This window comes from Neodiprion pinetum, chromosome 6, assembly GCF_021155775.2.
Source record: "Neodiprion pinetum isolate iyNeoPine1 chromosome 6, iyNeoPine1.2, whole genome shotgun sequence".
NCBI lineage: Eukaryota > Metazoa > Arthropoda > Insecta > Hymenoptera > Diprionidae > Neodiprion > Neodiprion pinetum.
The window spans coordinates 3,516,292-3,538,514 of record NC_060237.1 but is presented as its reverse complement, the minus strand read 5'-3'; the positions used below and the strand labels follow the sequence as shown (position 1 = coordinate 3,538,514).

Sequence of the window (22,223 nt, the reverse complement as noted above, 5' to 3'; positions counted from 1 at the left end):
TTATAAATGTCGTTGGATAGCGCGGGTGCGAATAACACATCGGTAAATGCAAGAAATATATCTGATCAATGAGTAAAAATTATATCCGGACAGCAATTATTTGGTATGAATTATTTCTCATACACATTTTTCATCAGTTTATAAAAATTATTAACGCGTCTACGGCATTGACTTCTTTCAAATATTCTATTCCTTTAATAACGCAGTATATGCTTAGTTTTCATTTCCTGTTCCTGTGTAACGTTTAGTCAGCGCAGTGCTCCCAAAACCATTCACACCCTACAGACAAATCTTGACTCGTCACTGGCCACATATTATTCTCGAAAGTGAGTCTGATCACAGAGTGTCACAGTCTCACAAACCATTGACAGCATAGCATAGCTCAGTGAAAAGTTACCTCTTGTGTATTGGTATATGTTGTTGTTGTTGTTGTTTTTTTTTTTGTTATCAGTGGAAGAATGTCGTTCATAGTCGTCATTATCGCGGACTCACAGCTGTCATGCGGATCGAGCTGGTGTCTGGTTACGCTTCTCCGAACAGGGTGGAACATTCGCGTGTAATAGATAAGTAAAGTGGTGACAGTGTTGCATTCGAAATGATACAAGTACAATATTATATGTATCTAACCGTCTAGGTGAGTGACGTGCGGAAGTGACGTTGGTGGTGAAGTTTCCCTCGGCGTGACTGACGGAGCTCTACTGCTGCTCGGAGTTGTTGAGGGAGGAATCAAGGAAACCACTTCGGGACTTGAGGACTGTCCGTTATCTTCGTACACTCTTTCCTATATTGACAAGACAATGAATTATTGATTTTTTTTTTTCCACTATTTTCTTTTCGTTTCCCCTGAGGCTGCGTATATATTTTATTTTATTTAATTTTTTTCTTCGATTTTTCTTTTTTCTTTCGTATTTATCGTGGGAAAATTTTCCTCGTCTCTTGTGTAACATTGTTACACTATCCATCCGAGTTTACCAGCGTGCAGAAATGCCCAATCAGATACTGTACATTGCAGAATTAATCGCTCATTGTCGGCATTTATTTGTTATTATTAAATACTAGTATTATTATTACAATTTTCATTTTATTCATTACTCGTGCTTTCACAGTCAGTTGCGAAATATCGAGTATCACACCATTGTGGTTGAAAACTTTTTTAAGACGAAACGGAACTTTCATTCTTTTCCTAAATGCGCCCAGAGTTTATACGTTCCTTCAATCTTTTCACCAGCTACTTCTAACAATTAAGTTCCTCGCTTTTTTTCTTCTTCGTAATTTTATGCCTTATGGCAAAATTTTCCGATTCGTCGGAACGACAAATAACCATCACAATGAAGAATTTCTATAGCGTGCCTCTATAATATTTATATTGAACATACTTTACTATCTTAAAAATTCTATTCAACCTTTTTAACAAAAATATTTCAATATGCAATTAATAATTTTACAATTTTAGAGGTACGGTGGTCTGAGCTTCAGCTTTCATTGGATAATACAGAGTTGATGATAACGAGGCTCCCTTCAAGATATTGTCATAATCTTTAGATCACATTTTATGCGCAACTAACTGTTCGACAAAGACAAGGGTTGAGTCTTTAAGTTCAAAAATCCGAAGAGTAAAACGATCAAGTTCAAGTTTGCTATTAGTTTCACATGTCATCGCTCCGATAATTTTCGACCTAGATCGGCACTAAGAAACGGAAGTAAAATAGTGAACAGTAGTGGGTATGAACAATATCGGGACGATTCATGGGGCGGATACATGTAGATCATTTCGACCAAAGGACGCGACGCGACGCGTAGCTTATCAAGTAAAGACGGTGGAAATAGAATTGCGATGTTCAATTTTTTGCATCTACCTAACATAGAAGGTTGCGCATAAAATACTACGTTGCAGATAGCTTAGGCGCTAGGTGGTTTCTGTTTCATTCATTTGTATAAAGTGAAGTGGCAAATGTTGCAGTTTGATTGGGCATTCAACTTTGGATGTGTTAGCTTTCTATTAAGTGATTATATACCATTCGATCGATCAATCAATAATTCAATGTTTTAGTGGGGAAAGAAACATAGAGCATTTTAGGTGTTAAATATCTACATAAGCATAGCAACGTGCCAAGGGAATTTTTCAACGAAGAAGGATCTACAGACCAGGTCGTCTTTCACCATACTCAATATACCGACGTCACTGGCAAGGTAATTATTTTTCGTTGTAAATCCTTCTGTCAAGCATTCAGCACGTTGGAAAATTTATTAACATGCTCGAATTTCAATAAGTACTAATTATACCTGCGACTTGTCGTACTTCAATCTTTTCCAGATGAACGATTTTTTATCTTGCTGCGAATTGCTCGGGCCTACGTCGCCGCTTGAAGCGTTGTAGTTGGGGTTGGAAAAAGTGAGGACACTTCTTCCGGTGTACAAGTATTTTTTCTGTTTGGTCTTGCGTTGGCACAGAAGATGGATGATGGCGATTAAAATGACGATTATCATAACGACCATCACGACTATCGTGATTACCACCGTTTTCAATGTGAAATTTGTATTACTAGGGGAAAGTTTTGGGAATCTGCCGGTGATATCGTGATGCGGCTTCCGAGGTACAAGAGTTGGGACAGACGACATGGTTGGCTCATCATCGTCTTCCTCCGGGGGATCGTTTTCTGTCCCTGGTTTTCTTATCGGGACTTCTCTGCTCGGTACTGCAAGAAGTACCCACGTGTCAGCCACTTCAGCCGATAGCGGAACCACAAAAATTCGAGAGCACGACGATGACATTAATATTTCAACTACTTACCCGTCGAGCAGGGTTTGGAATCCTTAACGTCCGGACAAGCGCAGACGTAGTTCTTCCGCGTAAAGAAGCACAAATGACTACAGCCGCCGTTTTCCACGGCACAAGGAGTCCACCCGGTTTGCCTTGCGGCCGAGACGACTTTGATCTCCATTACTCCGTCCAGCGCAGTTCGAATCTCAATTCGATTTTTTCCAGTGGTCTTGTCAGCACGTTCCACTGCCTTCTTGTACCAATCCGTCCAGTAGATGTGATCCCCGTACTGCGAAAATAAAATTAGAACGTTATCGCATCGGACCACGATCGCTGCAACGGATGAAGCTTGAAGGACGTAGGTACTCGGAGGTGAAATTTTTGTATACTCACTTGCGTCAAGCCGAAAGGATGAGTTGCTTCCGGGACCAGCTGCACTCTGTATTGTCCGTGTAAATCGGACGTCTCGATTCGGTCCTTCAACGCATCGGCCCAGTACAACTTTTTCTTTTCGTAATCAAGAGCCAAGCCATTTGGAAAGCCCAAGTCCGAAGAGATGATCACTTTTCTACTCGAACCGTCCAGGTAAGACCTTTCAATTTTGGGATGTTCACCCCATTCGGTCCAGTACATGTATCCCTTTGCCGGGAACAAGGTAAGCGCTCTTGGGTCGTCTAGCTGTTCCAGGACTCTTTTACGACTGCTGCCATCCAGCCTGGCAACTTCGATCACTTTCCTGGTGGTGTCAGCCCAGTAAAGATTGTTAGCAACCCAGTCAACGGCCAGGCCCGACGGCGTTGTGAGATTCGAGTTTATGATTACCCGAGTGTCGGATAAATTTTGGATGTTGATACTCCTGAAACGAGGGAAATCGAAACTAGATGTAGAAGAAGCGAAAGACGCCGACGTTGGCGAGAGGTAATTAAAATTCTACCTAATTATGTCCAAGTTTACGTCGCAGTAAATTATAATTTGTTTTTCCCAGTGAAAATCTACTGAGATTGCATTGTGGATGTCACTGATTGGTAAAGTCACGTCCCACATCTCTGGCGTGTCAAACGACACCCTGGCGAGCGTTTCCCTCGTTGCGAACAGTATGAAGTTTGTGGGGGTCAATTTGCACGTCTTTTTATCCTCGTTCAAAAGGATTCCGGTCGGACAAGCGCAAGAGTAACCTTTCGGGTTGCGAAGGCACAAATGTGAGCATCCGCCATTATTCTTTTCGCACACGTTCTCAGCGATGTAAAGATCCTCGCTCTGCGAATTAATTCTGATTGTGAGTATCAGTAGCTATTTTCGAACTCGCTTCTAACTCTCCAAATATTTTACTTGTGTATAAAACTTACGCTGACTGACCGAATATCCATGATTCCCTCTATTTTGGACAATATTACCGTTTTGTTAGATCCCGTCGTTCTATTCGCACGGTGTAAGGATTTCGTGTGCCAGTCGCTCCAGTAAACGAAGTCCTTGGTCAGTGTCAACCCGTAAGGGTGACGAACATCGTGGATAAGAACCTTTCTATTTGAACCATCAAGCTTGGCGCTTTCAATCACGCTTCTCTTAGCGTCATTCCAGTACAATTTATTCCCAATTAGGTCAACGGCCAAACCGTTCGGCCAGATAAGGTCGTCGGCTATTAAAGTCATCCTCTGTTCGCCGTCCATATTAGCTCGTTCTATACGGGCGTTGTGACCCCAGTCAGACCAGAAAAGAAGCCCAGCTGGATAGTACAGAGCGATAGCTCGAGGTTTTTCGAGTCCTGAGCAAATCAGAACCTTTCTGTTTATACCATCGAGCTCAGCAACTTCGATGCTGTTTAGTCCAGCGTCTGTCCAGTATATCTGTAACAGGATCATGAAGGAGAATCAAATTACGTTAGCGCGCGCGTTAAGCGATCACAAACCTTTTGACCTATGTAATCTACGACCAAACTGTCGGCGTTCTCGATTCCGTTGTTGATTATCGTTTCTACAGTTCTTCCGTCAAAACTTGCTTTCCTGATGAGATCATCGGCAGTATCGGTCCAATACAGATCGCCGGTTCGTCTATCGACATCCACTCCAATTGCATTTTTTAGGTTCGCTATTGGCAGTACTATGTCCACGGTGTAGTTGACGTCGAAAGATATTATTCTGATGTCTTCTCTGTGAGCGAATACCAGGAATTCACTCGGCATATCAGGACATGTCTCTCCATTCGACTGCAATGAAATAAAAAGTGGCATTCTCGATTACCATTGTTCGCACATGGTGTAGGATGTCCTCGAGCCAAATGATGCTTGTATTACCTCTAAAACCAGACCAGTTGGACACGCGCATTTATAGAATCGCGGAGCGGGTGCCAACAGACACAAATGCGAACAATTGCCGTTGTTCTTATTGCAAGGTGTGTTGATAGTCTTTCGATGACGGTGAAATACCCTGACGTCCATGAGACCGGATATTCCTGATCTAACCACGCTCCGATTAGAACCGTCGTTTTTATCTGCTTGATGAATACTCTGCGTGTCCCAGTCGGTCCAAAATATTTTATTTTTGAAAATCACCAAACCAAAGGGATGCGGCAAGTCAGTGGCTAAAAACAAAAAAAAAACTCGAGTGTTAAATCGACAACTAAACGTACACTTTCATGTCCGACAAGCTGAAGTACTTATACTCACAGATTAGTACGGTTCGGCCTTTGCCATTCAGGTCAGAGTACTCGATTTTTTTGGTACCACCATCTGCCCAGTAGAGCCGGTTCTTTTCGAAGTCGATTGCCAATCCATTTGGCCATGTCAAGTTTTTGCTCACGAGAATCTTGCGATCACTGCCGTCCATCGCGGCCCTCTCTATTTTCTGTTCTTCGCCCCAATCGCTCCAGTACATATACCCGACTACAAGATTAATCGAATTTACAAAAAATTTAATCATAATAATTCCTGATTATTGCTGACTTTTGAAAACTAACCAGTCGGGTCGACCACGATGTCCCTCGGTTTGTCAAGCCCCCTCCATACCAGTAGAGTTCTCATCGATCCATCTAAATTTGAACACTCAATTCTGTTCGTCCCAGCATCAGTCCAATATAACTTGTGCGTTATCCAATCCATAGCCAAACCAGCTGGAGATTCTGTAATAAAAACAGTAATATCAAGTTTCTAACAAACGCATAATATCGGTTCATACTTGGTTCGCCGCAAACCTAAGTTATAACTGATGATGACACTCTGATTAGTGCCGTTTAAGTACGCCCGGCTTATCGTGTCCGTCTCAACGTCTGTCCAGTATATAGTATCTTCATTACTGTCCCACGTAAGTGCGACAGCGCTTTCAATATGATCGACGGGAATAACAGTGTCGAATCCTCTTGCGGCCTGATCGACTGGCCGTAATCTGAGATCCTTCTTCCTTGCAAATATCAGAAGATTGTCGGGAGTAGAGGCGCAGTTCTTGCCATCTCGTTTAATCTTCAACCCCACAGGACAGACGCAACTGTAACCGGTGCTATTTGGGAGACACATGTGTGAGCAGTTTCCATTGTTATCACCACACCGATTTTTATACTCAGGTTGACGTTGCGGATGATAGCTATGCACGTCCATCGGGAAGTGAAGACCTTCGGATTAAATAATCGAGGAGTAATTATTTTTCAAGTTCATTCGCTGTAAGACTACATCTACTTGCCAACGTGGTGCCAAACCTAGTCCTTGATAGAAAATAACCCACCGGAATGAATAGTTTTGAATCCAGCACCGTTTCCCTTATTCGCAGAGGATATGCTCTTGAAGTGCCAGTCAGTCCAGTAGACATAGTCTTCGAATATGGTGATACCAAAGGGATGGTTAACTCCCTTCCTTATGACCTTCTTCCTATCCGTCCCATCAAGGTGAGCAGATTCGATAATATGATGCTTTGCGTCTGCCCAAAATAAGCGATCGGACGTGTAATCTATTGCTAGACCATTTGGCCAGGATATCGACTCCGTAACAAGAACGACCCTGCCTGAACCGTCCATGTCTGCACGTTCGATCTTTGGATTTGGACCTAAATTTTTGTCAAACAATGAGACTGAGGGACACGATCATTCGTTGGTTTTAGTCTTACCCCAATCCGTCCAGTAAACGTATCCGTAGTTTGGATGAACAACTATGGCCCGTGGCTTGTCGAGGTCACTAGATATCAGGACGTGCCGCATTGTTGTATCTAAAGTTATTACTTCCACCCTACGTGTTCCAGAGTCAGTCCAGAACAGAAGATTGTGAATCCAGTCGACAGCAACACCGGTTGGACTTTCCAGGCCCCATCGAATAACGTCTGCGAAATGATTTGGTGGAATTTCGTTGAAAAATTGTTCGACATTTCATCAATTATCTTACCTTCGGCACCGGTTCCGTTTACATACGCCTTCCGTATGACATCCATGGATAAATCGGACCAGTAAACAGTGCTTCGTTTATAATGAAAGTCCAAAGCAATGGCATTGTGCAACCCCTTCAGGATAGCTGTGTACTTGGAATTGCTGAGACTAACCTATTTCGCAAAAATGAGAACTTATTAAGTGGGTGCCCCTTTGCCTGATGTCGGATTTCGGATACGAGACGACACTAACCTGTCTTATATCAACCCGGTTCGCAAAAAGGAGTGTAGGATTTGCCCCTAAGGCCTTGCAGGTTCTGAGGTCAGGTCGGAGGACGTAACCGGCCATACAGCTGCAGACGAATGAGCCTACGGTATTGTTGCAAGTTTGACTACAGACTGGATCCTGAAATACGCGTAACATCAAGTCAAGTTACAAAAGATGAACTGAGCCGAGTTCATGAATATTTACAAAGAAAAGGATCAGCGTAACAAAGACACACTTGTTCGAATACACATTCGTTGATATCTTCGCACGTTGCATTGTCTTTCCCCAGCTTGTACCCAGGCTGGCAAGCGCAGGCTGGCTTGTTATCTATCGTCAAGATGCATTGCTGCGTGCACTTGTCCGTCGCAGTGCAGTCGCGTTTCTTTGGACAGTTGAGTTCATCTGTAAAGCAAAATAACACCATGCACTCTATCTTGCGTCATTTCCAACAATGTAGAAGAAAATCTCACGACGATAACAATCTACGAACCATCACCATCGGGACAGTCGGCTGTACCATCGCAGACGTGTTTTATAGCGATGCAATATCGGTGATAGTGATGCGTCGCTGATGGTTGGGGCGAGTTAGTAGCAGCAACTGATGTATCGTTGATTACTCGAGGCGGGTTGCACAAGTACTGGGTCGCCTCACAAGTCACTGCGCATCCTTGTTCATCTTCACCATTAGGGCAGTCAGGAACGCCGTCGCATACCCACAATCGCTGAAAACATTGTGACAATGTTGCAGGTGAGAACACCATACGAAACTCTGAGGTAAGAAATCGTTGTGCGAATGCAAAATCTAGCAATTGAAAGGTTCCAATAACGATAATAATTTTTTTTATTTTTTTACCGGGACGCAGGTGCCGGTGGAGCATGTGAACTCGTTGTGAGGTGAACATCCCTGAGGTGTCGGGTGGTTGCACATTTCCTCATCCTCACCACCGTCACAGTCTTTGTTTCCGTCACATACGCATTTGTTGCTGATGCACTTGCCCCCAGAGCATCTGCAGAAACAATGGTATTCAACAAAAGAGAAAGAGCGAACAAAACGCTGACGTGAACGCGTGGCAGAAGACCCTCGTATAGTTGATTACACTCAGTTCTGTTCCCTATCCGGACAAAGAGTACTTTCGCAAGCATGCACAGATGGGATTTTTTGCCAATATTTCAGCTCGCCAACCACGCGGCTCGGCCCCACAGCATGATTATTAACGCACCGAGGGCCCTGTTCAATCAGGAAAATTCGAATGAAAGAACACCCTTGTCTGGACCATGTTCTTCTATATGAAATAATCGTGCTATTTGTCTTTTTCAGATTGTGTTACCATCTTTGAGAGAAAAGTAGAGCAACACGGATGCTTGGAGCTAATTGGGCTTCTCGTGAAATGCCTAATTAGAGTTTCGACGAATGCTTTGTATATTCTACAAACTTGCAGAAGCTTTCTATAGATTTGGAGCAAACTGCAGTGTCTATGCTAAATAGCGACGGGCAGAAAATCAAAAAGTGAGATATCGCACTGACCGAAATTCATTATCGTTGCAGCTGGTTGTCAATGATCCAGGACAATCCTTCTCGTCACTTCCATCACCGCAGTCGTCATCACCGTCACAGCGATACTCGTGTCGCACACATTTTGGATAAGCGCACTGGAATTCATTGCTGCCACAACTAACTCCGGTTTTTTCTACGGCGTGGAAACAATCGATCAACTTCATTGTTATATATGCCTTGGTTAAATTTGAGTGCATCACACGTTTAATTGTTTTTCTGTATCGTTTGATTTCCGCCTTTGCACGACCATCTTCTCTACCTTGATTAGAGATAGAACGGAATAGTGCTATCTAAATATTTACGAACTCACCGCAGTTCACCTCGTCGGAACCATCGCTACAGTCTGGTTCTTGGTCGCAATGCCAATTCAAAGTGATGCAGCTACCATCCTGACACTTGAACTCATACTGTGTGCATTCCCTGTAATTAGTTATCCTTGAATAATGCGGCCAATTGGAAATGCAGATACTTGAATAGAACATCGAGTGAATTATTTGGAAATAAGCCAAATATTCAGCAGTCACCTGTTGTGCTACGTTTGTGAGTGTGACTAATGTAGGTATAATACGTATCTATTATTATTAATTTTTTCATTAGATCCAAAGATTCCCTGAAATCTCGTTGACTCAAGCTCAGGATGGGTATTGGGTAGAATTTATTTCAGGGTAGTATTTCCAACCCTAATTCATTACGACACCCCATATGAGAGCAGCAGTACAGAAGCTCGGATTGCAGTAGGGTCATGGTGGAGTTCTCCTAAACGCTTTATCGCCCCTTACGACCTAGCCCAACCCGATTTCCACCATTCCCACCATGGATTTAGATTCCTAGTAGCTGCAACCCTCCCGCAACTTGTTTTTATGGACTTTCCCGAGCACTATTTCATCTGCTATACTTTGAACAAACAAAGCCTGGAATTTTTGCAAAAAAAAAAAAAAAAAAAATAACAATCAAAAACCAAAATCATTCCCCTGTTGAATAATTGACTTGGAAATTTAAACATCGTGACGCAGTCGTAAAAAAACCTGTCAAAGTTCAAAGATCGAATTTTTTTGCGTGATAGGAGTAATTGTGGAGCATGAAACGTTTGACTGAGAAAAATGCACAGTGCACGGAATCCGAAGCTACGCAGACGTCCAATCGAACGACGTGATAGTTGCTTTCAGGGTTCAGGGACACCTCCAATTAGAATGAGCGCCATAAATAAATCAAGCAAAAGAAGGTATAAAGAAGGAAATTGTCTGTACGCATAAGTGTACGGTGTGTACATCGTGAACGCGAGACGGATGATCGTGGGCGTCTATATGGCTGGATTGCGCGTGCCTGAAATTCAGGGAGTCAAAAACACAAGCGTTTGGGAAAGATGGTGGTGGCTCCGGTACGGCGGTCGATACTACAGCACATCACTGTCGTTGCTGGGCAACGCAGCCGACTCCACGCCTTGGACCACTATAACGTATAAGGGGGCCAAACCGGGTGACATTCAAAGACACGTACATGCACGTGCAGGTATATATGTAGGTACACATAGTCATTCCTCCCGAGTTATTCTAGGCATGTTTTAGCGAACATGTTAGTTTTCAGAAGTATCCGAAACATCAGGATGTCATCGTTCGGGCTCATGCAAAATTGACATCGCTACCGGAGGATCGGCTTCTACCCTTGACGTCGTTAATATTTGACAACAAGCATTGATTGGATGTAGTGACTCATTTGTTCACCGTATTGAGACCACATGAAAGGCAAGTATGGAAATGTAAATCATTCGGTGCGTTTGCCAACAGTTTGCCAAATGTCGTTTATTTTGGCTAATAGTTGTAGATTCTAACGCTTAAAATTTTGAATAGTCGAACGAAAGAAAATCACAAGACAGTTGACGACCTCATTGGTACTCTTATGTGATTAAATACGGTCCAGATTACGTAATGAGTTGATCAACGTCGATTGGTTCACTATTTTCCTTTAGGCACCTTACACATGTGTACGGTGTAAAATGAAATAGTAAACGAAGGGAAGAATTGAAGAGAGTGATGCACCTGTATCCGCGCAGTCAATCTCGCAAAGCGGGTAACGGAGGAAGTCGATACGACAGCAAAAGCAAGGTGGGTCTAGCTTGGTCTGTGCCGCAGGGAGATTAAAGGGCCTTAGAATTAGTGCGATACACATACGTTATTTCGTCGGCTCCGGAGAGTGGGTGTCCTTCTTCGGCAAAGAGTATTAAAGGGGGAGAGGACGAGGGAGTGACGATAATCCAATATCTAGGACGAAGGACACCAGTTTTCCAATATTGTCCTGCGAGCGCGTATATCTATGATTTAGCGTTTGACCATGTGTCACATAAAGTCCGAATCGAAATTTTGTGACGTTTCAGCGCAGAGGTAAAACCTCAAAATGTCAAACGTTGGGAAACAAAAAAATTTACACTACATAGAGCTAGAATTCACTCAGCAAATGATTTTATAATCCACTACGAAGCGATGTTACCGAAAAATTCTCGTACTGTGAACACATGTCGAACATCGATGAAACTTCGAATGTAAATATTTCGGATAAACCCAACACTGCCGGGCACTTGAAACTAGGCTATAGGGGTGGTGTTCGAGGATGCACAATGGGTATCTACAGCGTATCAATCTAGGATAGAGCGAGTTCTTGATCAGTCAAGAGTTGGATTAGGTACATCTTGGAAACGTGATACATGCACCAGCATTAAAATAAAGCTTAACTTACACTTTTTTCGTGCAGTTAACTTCGTCAGAAAAATCCTTGCAGTCATTCTCGCCATCGCAAAGCCAAGCTCGCTGGACGCAGAGACCATTTTTGCACTCGAATTGGTCCTCAGTGCAATTTTGAGATGTTCCTTGAAGACAACGGAGACAATAATTAGAGAATGAAAAACGGTGTTTTAATTGTTCGGGCCGACAATATTGCCAGAGACTTACCGCAGTGGCTTTCATCGGAGAAATCACCGCAGTCGTCGTCACCGTCACAAAGCCAATCTTTGGAAATACACTTCCCAGACAATGGACAACGAATTTTTGTTTCACCGACGCATTCCGCGTTTCCTCCATATCCCGACCCGTTGTCACAATCCAGTTCGTCTTGGAAATCCTCGCAGTCTATCTGTTGTGCGAGAGACAAGCGTTGGGTAGCAGAGAGTCCGGTGAACTACAATTTTCGCGAAAACGACAATATCCTACCTCTCCGTCGCAACGACTCCTCAACGGGATGCAAGTGCATGACTGCAAGCAGAGAAACTCGCTTCTTTTGCACTGCCATCCGCAGGGCAGTAGGTACTCTCCGGTAAGATCGCTTTCGTCCTCCAATTCGTGGATCAGAGTGCGTCCGCCGACTCCAAAATGTCCTTCGATGTTGGGATTTGCTCCTATTCCGTGACCGCGTTGGAGTCCGTTATGCACGCGCGTGCGATCCGGGTTCACGTATGTTTCGTCCATGCCTATTGGGTTCAAAGATGAAGATAGACGTTACAATTCAAAGGGTCAATGCCTAGCTGACGAATCCATGAGCTGGGCATACTTCACCTCGACCACCCATGCCCCCGTAAATGTCGCCGAAGCCGCCTCGTCCTCGGTCTGCGTCCATTCCTCGTCCGACACCTTGACGGCTTTGACCGTAGAGACCGTTGACCGGTGCGCCGTTTCTGACCTTCACGTCGCTGGAAGCCTCGTAGGTATCAGCATCGGGTTGAGAGACGGGCATCCTTGGCGGGCCGTGATACCCACCGGGAAGCTGGGGGTGCGATTTTTGGGAAACGTGGTTTCTGCCGCCGGGTACGTTGTATCCAAACCCACCGGGGCCCTCGTACAAATGTCCTGAAAACATCGTAAACGGTCCTCGCTAATCCTGCGACCGCGGACGTTGATCTGATCAACTCACCGTCGTAAAACGGTGACTCCGTCGTCCCCAGGACGATGGGCCCGCTTCCTGTCTGCCGCAAGCTGCCACTACCGAACATCTGTCGCGCTGCTCCTTTATTCGCTGGTGTGTCAGTCGTGACTTCGGAGCTCAGGACGGGTCCTACAGTGATTCGTAGCATGGATAACGATGATTCAGCCAATGCGAGATTAGAAATTGATTGATTTTAAGGGGTACAGTTTAACTTGTTCCGAATCCTTTGAATCTATCGCAATACACCTTGACGGCAAAAATGATCATGGTAAATGAAATGAGACAGGGTTCCGAGGAATGTCGGAGAGGAATAAAATCTCATCCCTCTAACGGTAAAAACATTAGCGTAATTGCATTCCTCGTCTCAGCGCATTCCTTGCTTTGTCACCAGCTTCATTCAAGCGGTCTCCAAGCAGTTTGTATAGCACGAGCTGGCAGGAATAGGGAGAAAATATTTTTCGAGGTGTCTAGAAGGGCAGTTTTTGATTTGACGACAAGTTTTTCGAGTTAATCTGTGAATTGTCATTAATTCGGTTGCTGGTCTATGAAACAGCTGGTCGGCAGGGATGGACGTCGCAAAAAATTACGGAAGTGAAAAATTGATTTCCTTAAAACGTAGTACGCAGGTAATACTTGGTCCAAATTACCTAATCACCAAAAAATGTTTACCTCTCACGTTTCAGCTAAGCATCTCACATTTATTATAAAACGGATCGAACTTCTGGAGAATTCAATTTGGATCAGAGATGTGTAGTTTGAGCTATAAGAAAACCTTACTCTCAGAAGCCCATGAATGGCTTGGTTCGGGGCGGGGGCGGATAGAACTTTCATTCAACTGAGAAACGCCTGCGCCTTCGCACCCTCTCCATCCTCTCGCCTGCCACCCTCCGCCTCCTTCTCCCGGTGGTCCTCCCGCACCAAATCGATATACAACGCAAACTCGCACCCCGCAGTGAACGCAGAAGAACGTAGCAACCGTCAAACGTGAAAATATGCCCGACGCTAAGAGCATTCCCAATCTACGGCACCCCAGAGTTCTGGACCAACGTAACGTCTCACTCGTTGAGTCACTATACTCAGAATGTATTTGGAGCAGACAGTAATTTGACTTCCCCGAATAGGCGTCCGACAATCATCGGTGTACACCGCACGCCTACAATCGAATAATCCTGGACTCGATGTCCAGAGCATGTCATCCCTAGGATAATTACCAATGTAGTCTTCTATCGATAGAAAGGATCAGTTAATCGACGATTGGTCAAAAAAATTTACCATTACTTGTGTCTTCGGAATGAGAAACGTGACGTCCTACCCTTGAAGAATTCGCGGACAAGGGGTTGTACGGGGGTTTTATTCAAGTACACAAATAGAACCCGTAATTACTTGGTACTTATTCTGGATTTGCTCCATTACGAACGTCTCGAGGTTGACTGATGAACGGATCACGTCACATGTTACGCAAGCCAATCAAACCGCGAGACGAGGCTGAGTGACTATTGCCCTTTACCTAAGGGCTCTCTACCCCGCTTTTCCACCTCGTTAATTGATCGATAGTTCCATTCACTGATCCACCCCAAGTCTTTCGCCCCCGCATTTCCTATTTTTAACGCAGACCTACCGGGCTGTATTCGAGTACCCATGGCACGTTACACAGCTTTATATGCTGAAAAATTCCCTCTCAATTCATTCAGGATAATTATTCAGTTATTCTCAAGGAGTTTTTCTATAAATAGGAATCGAACAGACTAATTTTGGCATGTCGTATTCGCAGGGAATAACTTTTTAGATAGCTATATTGACATTGGTGTACGAAATTCTAAATTCTATAGATATACAAATTTCTTTTTTTTACCCATTCCCGAGCCGCCGAAGATTGAACAGATCAAAAGGAAAGCTTGAACGGTGGAGCCAGCTTGGCCACCTCGAATATTCCTCGCCGACATCCCGTTCTCCGATGGCTGTCCTTGGAAAAGCTTCGCTCGGCCTCACTCAAGACCTTCGCACAGCTTTCTTGCGAATATTTTGTTTGCACCTAGTGAACGATCGATGACGAGCTCAACACCGTCCTAAACGGTGCATCTCATTCCGGGATACCCATTGATGATCTCTGGTTGCTGTTCTTCATTTTATCCACGGTTGAAATCGTTCCACCTGAACGGTGTAACAGTTTGAGTTGTTAATGATTACTTATCGGTATGAAATATATTACAATTGAATTCGAGGCGATTTCACTATTATTTGCAGTGATAAAACTGGACAGGTGTATTGACTGAATTTAAATCGGAACATTTCACGCGATTATAAATACAAAATTATCTTGCTGGACAAAGTTGACATATTTTTTAGATTTTGCAGACCGAGAAGTCTCAACAGACAGAGAGCTATAATTTCATTTATATCCCGCGACGCAATTTATCGATTCTTTCGTGGGATCTGGTATAGACAGCGACGGATATCTAAATAGTCAGAGATGAAGGATAGGCCAAAAAATATGACCAAATTAATTGGGAGCACGAAAATCCAACTACCCGCGATATTTTCAAAATATAATTCATCCCCGGCAGGTAAAGTACAACGGAGATGTATCGTTTAGAAAAAATTTCTACGACACACTTGAAGAAGCTTAATATGCCTGTACTTTCTCACTGGAATTGAAATCACCAAAGTGCCTTCCTTGGCGGTTCGTATGGTATTTCACTACGGACGATTATAAATTTAATTTCGTTCACCTTTTAACTTTATACATTATCGAAAACCCCCTTAGGGGCGTCTGTAGCACACCAAATACTGCGGAACGAACAGATTAACCCAAATCAGAAAAAAAATCAGTGGCTCCAGTGAGTTGTTAACAATTGTTCAATCGCTCTCTTTTAAAATGAACTACATTTTAACCCGTTTCACTGCGTTGTCTCTACTCTGATTGACAGGTATATACGTTCACCGGGGTTGATATCGCTCTGGGTCTTTCTGGCTGCTGCGAGATCTGACGCTCGACTGAGAGATGCTGTCGACGGGGTTATCTGGACCACGACGCAGGCGCAGTGAAATCCACGGGGAGGCAAACAGCCACAATAAGAATTAAAGGTAAACAACGAGATAATGAGGTATACTCGGGAGTTGGTGGTGGTTATTTTTCGAGTACAACATCAGGGGCTATTTTTCAAATCGGATGGCATATCATCCTCGTGGAAAACGTCTTTCGGTTTATCGCTGATCTTTTAGTTTAGAAAATTTTTGTAACCTTGATCGAGATTTTCTCTCACCCTCGATGTACGAGCTTTCATGTAGACGTCTCTGTAGTATCTCGTGAAGTCAGCCCACGTTCTTCTCTTGTGATACGTACATCCCGGAAGTTCATTCTTTGTGTTACAAGCAATATGATGCCTTGTGTGACGTATGCATGTATTTGCCCGAGTGTGTCGCAGAGGTGTACGAATGAGCTGACGAATTAAAAAGTCAATCGTGACACGAGTGGTGTCAGAGTAACTACTTTTCTATCGTAACAACTATGCATATAGTGCGGATTTCTATGGCACCTTGAATTCATCCAAGTTAAATTCAATTCATGTATTCATTTTTTACTCCTCCACCCTCGGTTGTAGCTGCATTAGTTGCAACAGGATATAACATTTTTCTTGAATTAATGTAATCTTATATACCAGAGAGAGTCTTAGATTTTCTGCCGCAAGCGCAGCATGCAATGATAATCCAGGATTGTGGTTAGAATTAAAAAAAAACCTTCGGTAGTTCTCTTCGTATTTTTTTATCGCTCAGTTTACCCAAAGAAACTGAGTTGGCACTTGTAAGGTGGGAATTTATAAATACTATATATAAGTAGTCGATCTTTTGATCTTAATTAAGTATATATTACGTGAATACACTTCTTCGATATAATTTATTTCTGTATTTTATGTACATTCTAAAGAGCATTTCGAACATCGCGTAAGAAGATATCTCGTGGCACACGCGGTTCCTTCTTGTTATTGTCAACGGATATGTTTACGCATGTATTCATGAATGAGTGTCATTTATTCCTACTCTATTGATGGGTCCTCCGGTTCCCAGCTTTTTACATACGTGTAAATATTTGATGACGTGTCGGTAGACGACGTTGGGCGCGTCGACACCGTACAGGAAATCAATGTGGTTGAAGTTATCTAGAGACACTTTGTGCTTCAATTCAACGTTTGGAAGTTCACTCGCAAGTCGTTCCACGTCCTGAAACAATTTTTACCGATTTAAATCGTCAGGTGGACAAAATAGTAGCGAACGAAAGTAAAAATAAATGTATCATGCGAAATTAGTCGTGTGTATTGAAAAGCTTCTGTAAACAGAAGACGTTAAGTTGTACCGTAAAGTCAAACTACCTTGTAATCCGCCAGTAGATCGTTTGATCCGTAAAAAACAGCCATCGGAATCCGAACGTTTTGTAAGTTGTATTCGGGCGGTTCAGCCTGATTGTACTTTTGATAGTTAATGAAAGATACCGAATAATCGAACTGGCGAAATTTTTCTAAAAAACCAAATAAGGATTAAAGGTTGTTCTCTGTTCAGTGCCCATTTTTCTAGTTGAAGACACTCACTAGAATTGTACAGCTGACCAAAGTGTACAAACTGCTTTGTCGACGCTCCTGCTGGTACGTGCCCCAAAATGACTGGAACCATTGTCTGTAAGTAGATGATAGAAATTTGAAAAATCAAACGAGAATATGACTTCTTAAATTTTCAATTAATCCTACCGAGTTCACTTGACTCATATCGTATCCAGTCGCCAGGAACAGAGTATTGCTGCAAACGACCTGCAGAATTGACTTGGACTCGCATATATCGCGTCCGATCTCTGTGAGGAATGCATTTGTTGGCAAAAAGCTGGCGACGCCGAACAGCCGCAGGAAGTACTGAAAGAATGTGAGGAACCACTCTGAATGTCTTTGGCACGTTCGAAAGTAAACTCATCAGCCTGTGAAGACTCACGTAAAGCGGAGTGCTGACTCGGGCGAAAGGTTTCACTATTGGGCTTCGCATGTTACCAACGTAGGCGATCGGCGCGAAGGTAACAGCGGAGGATATCTTGGAATTGTACTCAGGTTTCTCCGACAGCATGACTAGGAGCTGAGTGGTTCCCTGCGAGTGACCGACGTAGGAAAGGACGTCCATTTTCGTCACTTTCAGAACGTGGTCTATCACCGCTGGCATATCGTACACGCCCATTTCATGCCACGAAAACTCCCAGAACTTGGAATCCGAAGGTGAGATTTTTGCGTGTGCTTTCGAGTATGTGTTTCCTCGGGAATTTCCCAGCCAAACATCGTAGCCGACGTCCGATAAAATGTAGCCTGAAAGTCGTTGATCGTTAGAGTGTTCAAAGCCTAAGCTTCGATACCACGATTACATGTGAGTTGGTTTGAACCATTCAATTACCCAGCGACCTTGACGGGCCCATGATTACCCAATCGGCAGAGCTGGACAGGACACCATGCTGAAGGATCACGACCGGCTTTCCTGGACTTGGAGGATGTTTAGCTCCTCCAGTGATACGGTGCACAGTCAGAATGTACCCGTCCTCGGTTTTCACCTCGTGGGATTCCGAGTGGTAACCGTACTTCTTGATCAGCTCAGGCTGAAAACGAATTTTATCACTTATTACCGTGCGCAGGAAATTTTTGATGTAAAGAAAAATCTGATCCTCACCGTTGACAGATGAACATCAGGATGGCCAATCATTCGCGAAAAATCTTCGATTTTGAAGGTGCGTGCTATCATCGTTGGCGAGATGCCCCAGGCGTTGAAAACCTTTTCCTGTAAAATAACACCATTAGTAGGATCTAAATCACTAGTAACTTTTGTTGGGTAAACAAAACTCCGAGCTGATCAATGAAGGACACTCATGAGACTCACCGTTATTTGACGAATGCTCAAATCATCGGCAATGTAGTCCATCTTCCTGCCGAGGTAATCGATTCCCCCAATTATCTTGTTGTAGGTGCCTGTTTCGAAAATATTTTCAATGAATCTAAAGAATTTTCATTTATTCAGATGTTTACATGAGACTTTTTTATGAGGAACGCATACTTGTCAAATAATTTTGACCCTTCTTGTACCATTTCTTCGCTGTTTGGACTCCGGGAATTTTATCGAACCACTTTGAAATTCCCGACTGAAATAGTTGACATTCGATTATTTTTATCCGCCTGATTTGACTTTCAAGATTATGGCGCAATAATAAAAATTTACATTCTCCTCGGGCTTCTTGTCGTCACTCCGTGCTATTCCGAATATTTTTATTGTGTTATTTAAATATCCGAGGACAGAAAGTTCCTCTTGTTCCGTCTGCTCCAAAACGTAATCCGCAACGGATCCTAAACGTTCCTCCTCCAACTTCTCTGATCTGTGGTGATGTAAAATATTTCCATAATTATTCTGAATGACGCTAATACTCGCTTACAGTCACATGAAATACACGCACGAGACAATATTTCCGGTGATAGTCGTATTGCTTTTTCCCAGCCACACATCGTAGCTTTGATCCACCAAGATGTACGCTAAAATCAATATGATGATAGAATTTTAAATCTGGAAATTTAATCCTTCGTAGAAACATAAAATAAATTTCAATGCGCAATACGAACCAATCGCTATCAGGGGTTGATTAACGGCACAGTGATCAGCATCACACAAAATCCCATGCTGAATATACATGGGTTGCTTTCCATTCTTAGGCGCGGATTTCGGCCCTCCGGGAATTCTGTAAAGAAGAGTTTCTTCCCTGCTTCCGTTGGCTGATCCCACAGAAGTTTGGAAAATGTGTTTTTCTATTTTATACTCTGGTAGAATGTCCAGATGAAACTGAGGAACGGCAAAGTGAAGTGGTTTTAAAAATGATCCTTTACACAGGATGACTTGTTGAGTTTGTTAAAAGTGACGACAGCTAGTGGTTACTGACCGGTTATTGGTCAGCCAAATTAATATTCGCTAATATATTACCGTCGATGCAAAGTTTGACCCTACGATCGGTAAGGCGAATCCAGTTACCGTTGAATTATCGGTGACAAGATTTCTGTTACTGGTTCAGATGCCGGACTGCTAAGTTTATTGATTGGAAATAGAATGTGCAACGTTCGTGAAGTAAATACTCGCAAAATAAATACGTTGTACGTTGTACCGATAGCAAGAGAAGAGTTTTAATCCCCGCTAGCAGCTAATACAAATTATGAATAAACATAAATGAATTCCAGTGGTTGTCATAATTACCCGGTTCGCTTTGGGGGTATCAAAGTAATTCTCAGCTTCGATCAGGCTCCATGCCGTGATATTCCCGATAAGTAAAACTGCGATCAAGGCGAGCACCAAAATACCGGAAACCATTATTTTACGCTTCCTGCTCGAAGCAGTTCTTATTTTCAACTGCTTTTCACGAGCGTTAAGCACTTGTTTGTGCTTTGAATTGAACTGTGACATCGAGGTGCGTTCGATATCTAATTGCGGGACGAATATAATCTAACCCCTTGACCCCAACAGTTAAAACGCGATAGATACGACGAGTGTGACATGAATGCTTTACAATTTCTTCATATATATACGTGCCCGCATTATGGGAGTAGATACTCGTATGATTCAGGAGGTGTCTTTTTCATTGAAGTGAAAAAGGTCCTTTCACAACGGTACGGATGTTGCGAAAGGGATAACGCAAAAGAATTTGTCAACCAGTCGTTTGCACCCTTTATTGCTGAGATGACGTGGGTCTGTGAGTTGATTGAGTGATCAATCGTTTCGGAATTCGACACAGGTCGTATTACGTACTGATGTCGGGTAAAAGAGAAAAGCGTTGTGAACAAACCTTAAACGTTTGCGGTTCACGCTTTGCCGGTAACAAATGATCTGGATGAAACTCGTGATTCACATAATTTATCGTCACTCACTCCTGCGGTCATCGATTATTCATGTCGGTTTATTTTACGAACATAGGGATGAAATGACGATGCGTAAGAGCAGTGAATTGCGACTTCTCCGGGTTTCGTCACCATCTGAGATGTCGAAATATCGAATATTCATTTATATATCCTCGTTCGTTTCACTAAACCAAAGAATTCGGCAATTTAGAGTAAAAAAACAAAAAACTGCGACTGCGAAACAGTTTGGCGACAAAAGTCAACGATCAGGGCCAAACTTATCATTATTTGATAAAAGTCTTGTTGGCAAACTTGAGATGTATTTTCTTATTCGATGAATTACTCAATGTGGCTCAGTTTGAAAAGAACATATACGATGACATCTGGGATGCAACGGCGAAAATATTATGAATAGATTAATACTACAGAATAACAGATTTTATATGTATGACGAAGGAGATAAGGTCTTATCGCATTTCAGATTCACACCGAAGTCTTATCTCAGCTGGAATGGGAAATAAATTAATCATCGAATGATAAAAATCCTTGCTTATAATGCAATTTGCGTCGTATTTGAGTTAATGTGATGCGATTCCTCCGATCGATTGTCGATCGTTAATTAACGATTTGTGATTATGATGGTGATCGTGTTACAACGATAAGCCTACTGGTATGTTCTGATCTTCGATAACTGCGATAGGTAAAGTAATAACGAGATAAGTCTTGAAAGGGTCATTAACTTGGAATTTCCATCGAATTTTTCGATCCTGCGATAACAATCTTTATAAGGGGAAACACCACGGTGAGCGTTCGAAAAGTAGGGAGTCTTTTGGTGAATCAATTACAAGAAAACGTCAAATGGTTTTCAATCTTTATTTAAAACAATATGAGCATGGTAGAAAATAATTTTTTTTTTAAGATCCTGATACGGAGTGCCTCTAGTCAGAATTCTCCCGATACCGCTGGTGTTAGAAATTACTTGGCGTGGAATGTTTTCGCAATCAAACAAAAATTCAGAGGAGATTCGTGATTAGTATGAATATAATTATCGTTTAACAGATGGATTTTTTTAAAATTTTAGTCACACTTAATATTGCGAATACTGAAAGTGAACCTTCCATACATGTGACAACAACGGACTACTGATATATTTTCTCCAATGAGTTATTGGAAGAAAAAAAATCCGTATAAATACCATAGGTACATGTGTTTTAACGTGATATTAAAAATATAAAATTGTTACACAATGAATTTTATTGCAATGTCCTACATCGAAACACGACATTGTGAGAAACGTTGAGTATACTCAAAATTCTTACGCATATCCAACTCAAGCTTATTACCGCAATTGGTTGGTTAATTTTGTAAATGAAATACAAGGACGAAAGAAAATGAATTTTTAAAGATTCGGCAATATTGCCCCCTCTCTTTTTCCAAGCCAATTCCCAATTATATGTATATAATAACCGAAAATAATAATGTCACCTTGAGCCTAAGAGGT

At 42.6% G+C, this 22,223-nt stretch overlaps 2 protein-coding genes across 6 annotated transcripts; both read right to left on the bottom strand.

Annotated features, from left to right (window-relative positions):
• Window positions 1-385: 385 nt before the first annotated feature.
• On the bottom strand, window positions 386-15,807 carry LOC124222561 (LDL receptor related protein 4). Of its 3 annotated transcripts, XM_069137510.1 has the most exons (28): window positions 15,718-15,803; window positions 15,563-15,620; window positions 14,686-14,984; window positions 12,822-12,962; window positions 12,467-12,757; window positions 12,125-12,381; window positions 11,867-12,047; window positions 11,655-11,784; window positions 9,235-9,344; window positions 8,895-9,057; window positions 8,223-8,376; window positions 7,860-8,091; window positions 7,605-7,771; window positions 7,355-7,507; window positions 7,122-7,275; window positions 6,850-7,059; window positions 6,472-6,789; window positions 5,948-6,361; window positions 5,714-5,875; window positions 5,424-5,639; window positions 5,052-5,338; window positions 4,668-4,964; window positions 4,108-4,605; window positions 3,696-4,018; window positions 3,155-3,617; window positions 2,792-3,050; window positions 2,284-2,696; window positions 386-781 (listed from the first exon to the last, which is right to left on the bottom strand). In XM_069137510.1, exons 3-28 carry the CDS (start codon window positions 14,774-14,776, stop codon window positions 623-625), a joined length of 6,243 nt encoding a protein of 2,080 aa, XP_068993611.1. In that variant the 5' UTR covers window positions 14,777-14,984; window positions 15,563-15,620; window positions 15,718-15,803; the 3' UTR covers window positions 386-622. The 3 variants fall into 3 exon arrangements, with proteins under 3 accessions (XP_068993611.1, XP_068993612.1, XP_046489660.1); XM_069137511.1 differs by lacking the exon at window positions 15,563-15,620; XM_046633704.2 differs by having other exon boundaries at window positions 639-1,996; window positions 15,563-15,807.
• Window positions 15,808-16,677: 870 nt separating this feature from the next.
• LOC124221546 (lipase 3-like) lies at window positions 16,678-21,051 on the bottom strand. 3 transcript variants are annotated; one of them, XM_046631664.2, is made up of 13 exons: window positions 20,795-21,051; window positions 19,463-19,679; window positions 19,300-19,375; window positions 19,068-19,221; window positions 18,906-18,990; window positions 18,732-18,820; window positions 18,525-18,632; window positions 18,255-18,453; window positions 17,808-18,169; window positions 17,573-17,731; window positions 17,417-17,501; window positions 17,201-17,346; window positions 16,678-17,051 (listed from the first exon to the last, which is right to left on the bottom strand). In XM_046631664.2, exons 1-13 carry the CDS (start codon window positions 20,855-20,857, stop codon window positions 16,845-16,847), a joined length of 1,950 nt encoding a protein of 649 aa, XP_046487620.1. In that variant the 5' UTR covers window positions 20,858-21,051; the 3' UTR covers window positions 16,678-16,844. The 3 variants fall into 3 exon arrangements, with proteins under 3 accessions (XP_046487620.1, XP_046487621.1, XP_046487619.1); XM_046631665.2 differs by having other exon boundaries at window positions 20,671-20,802; XM_046631663.1 differs by lacking the exon at window positions 20,795-21,051 and adding an exon at window positions 20,085-20,306.
• Window positions 21,052-22,223: the final 1,172 nt, after the last annotated feature.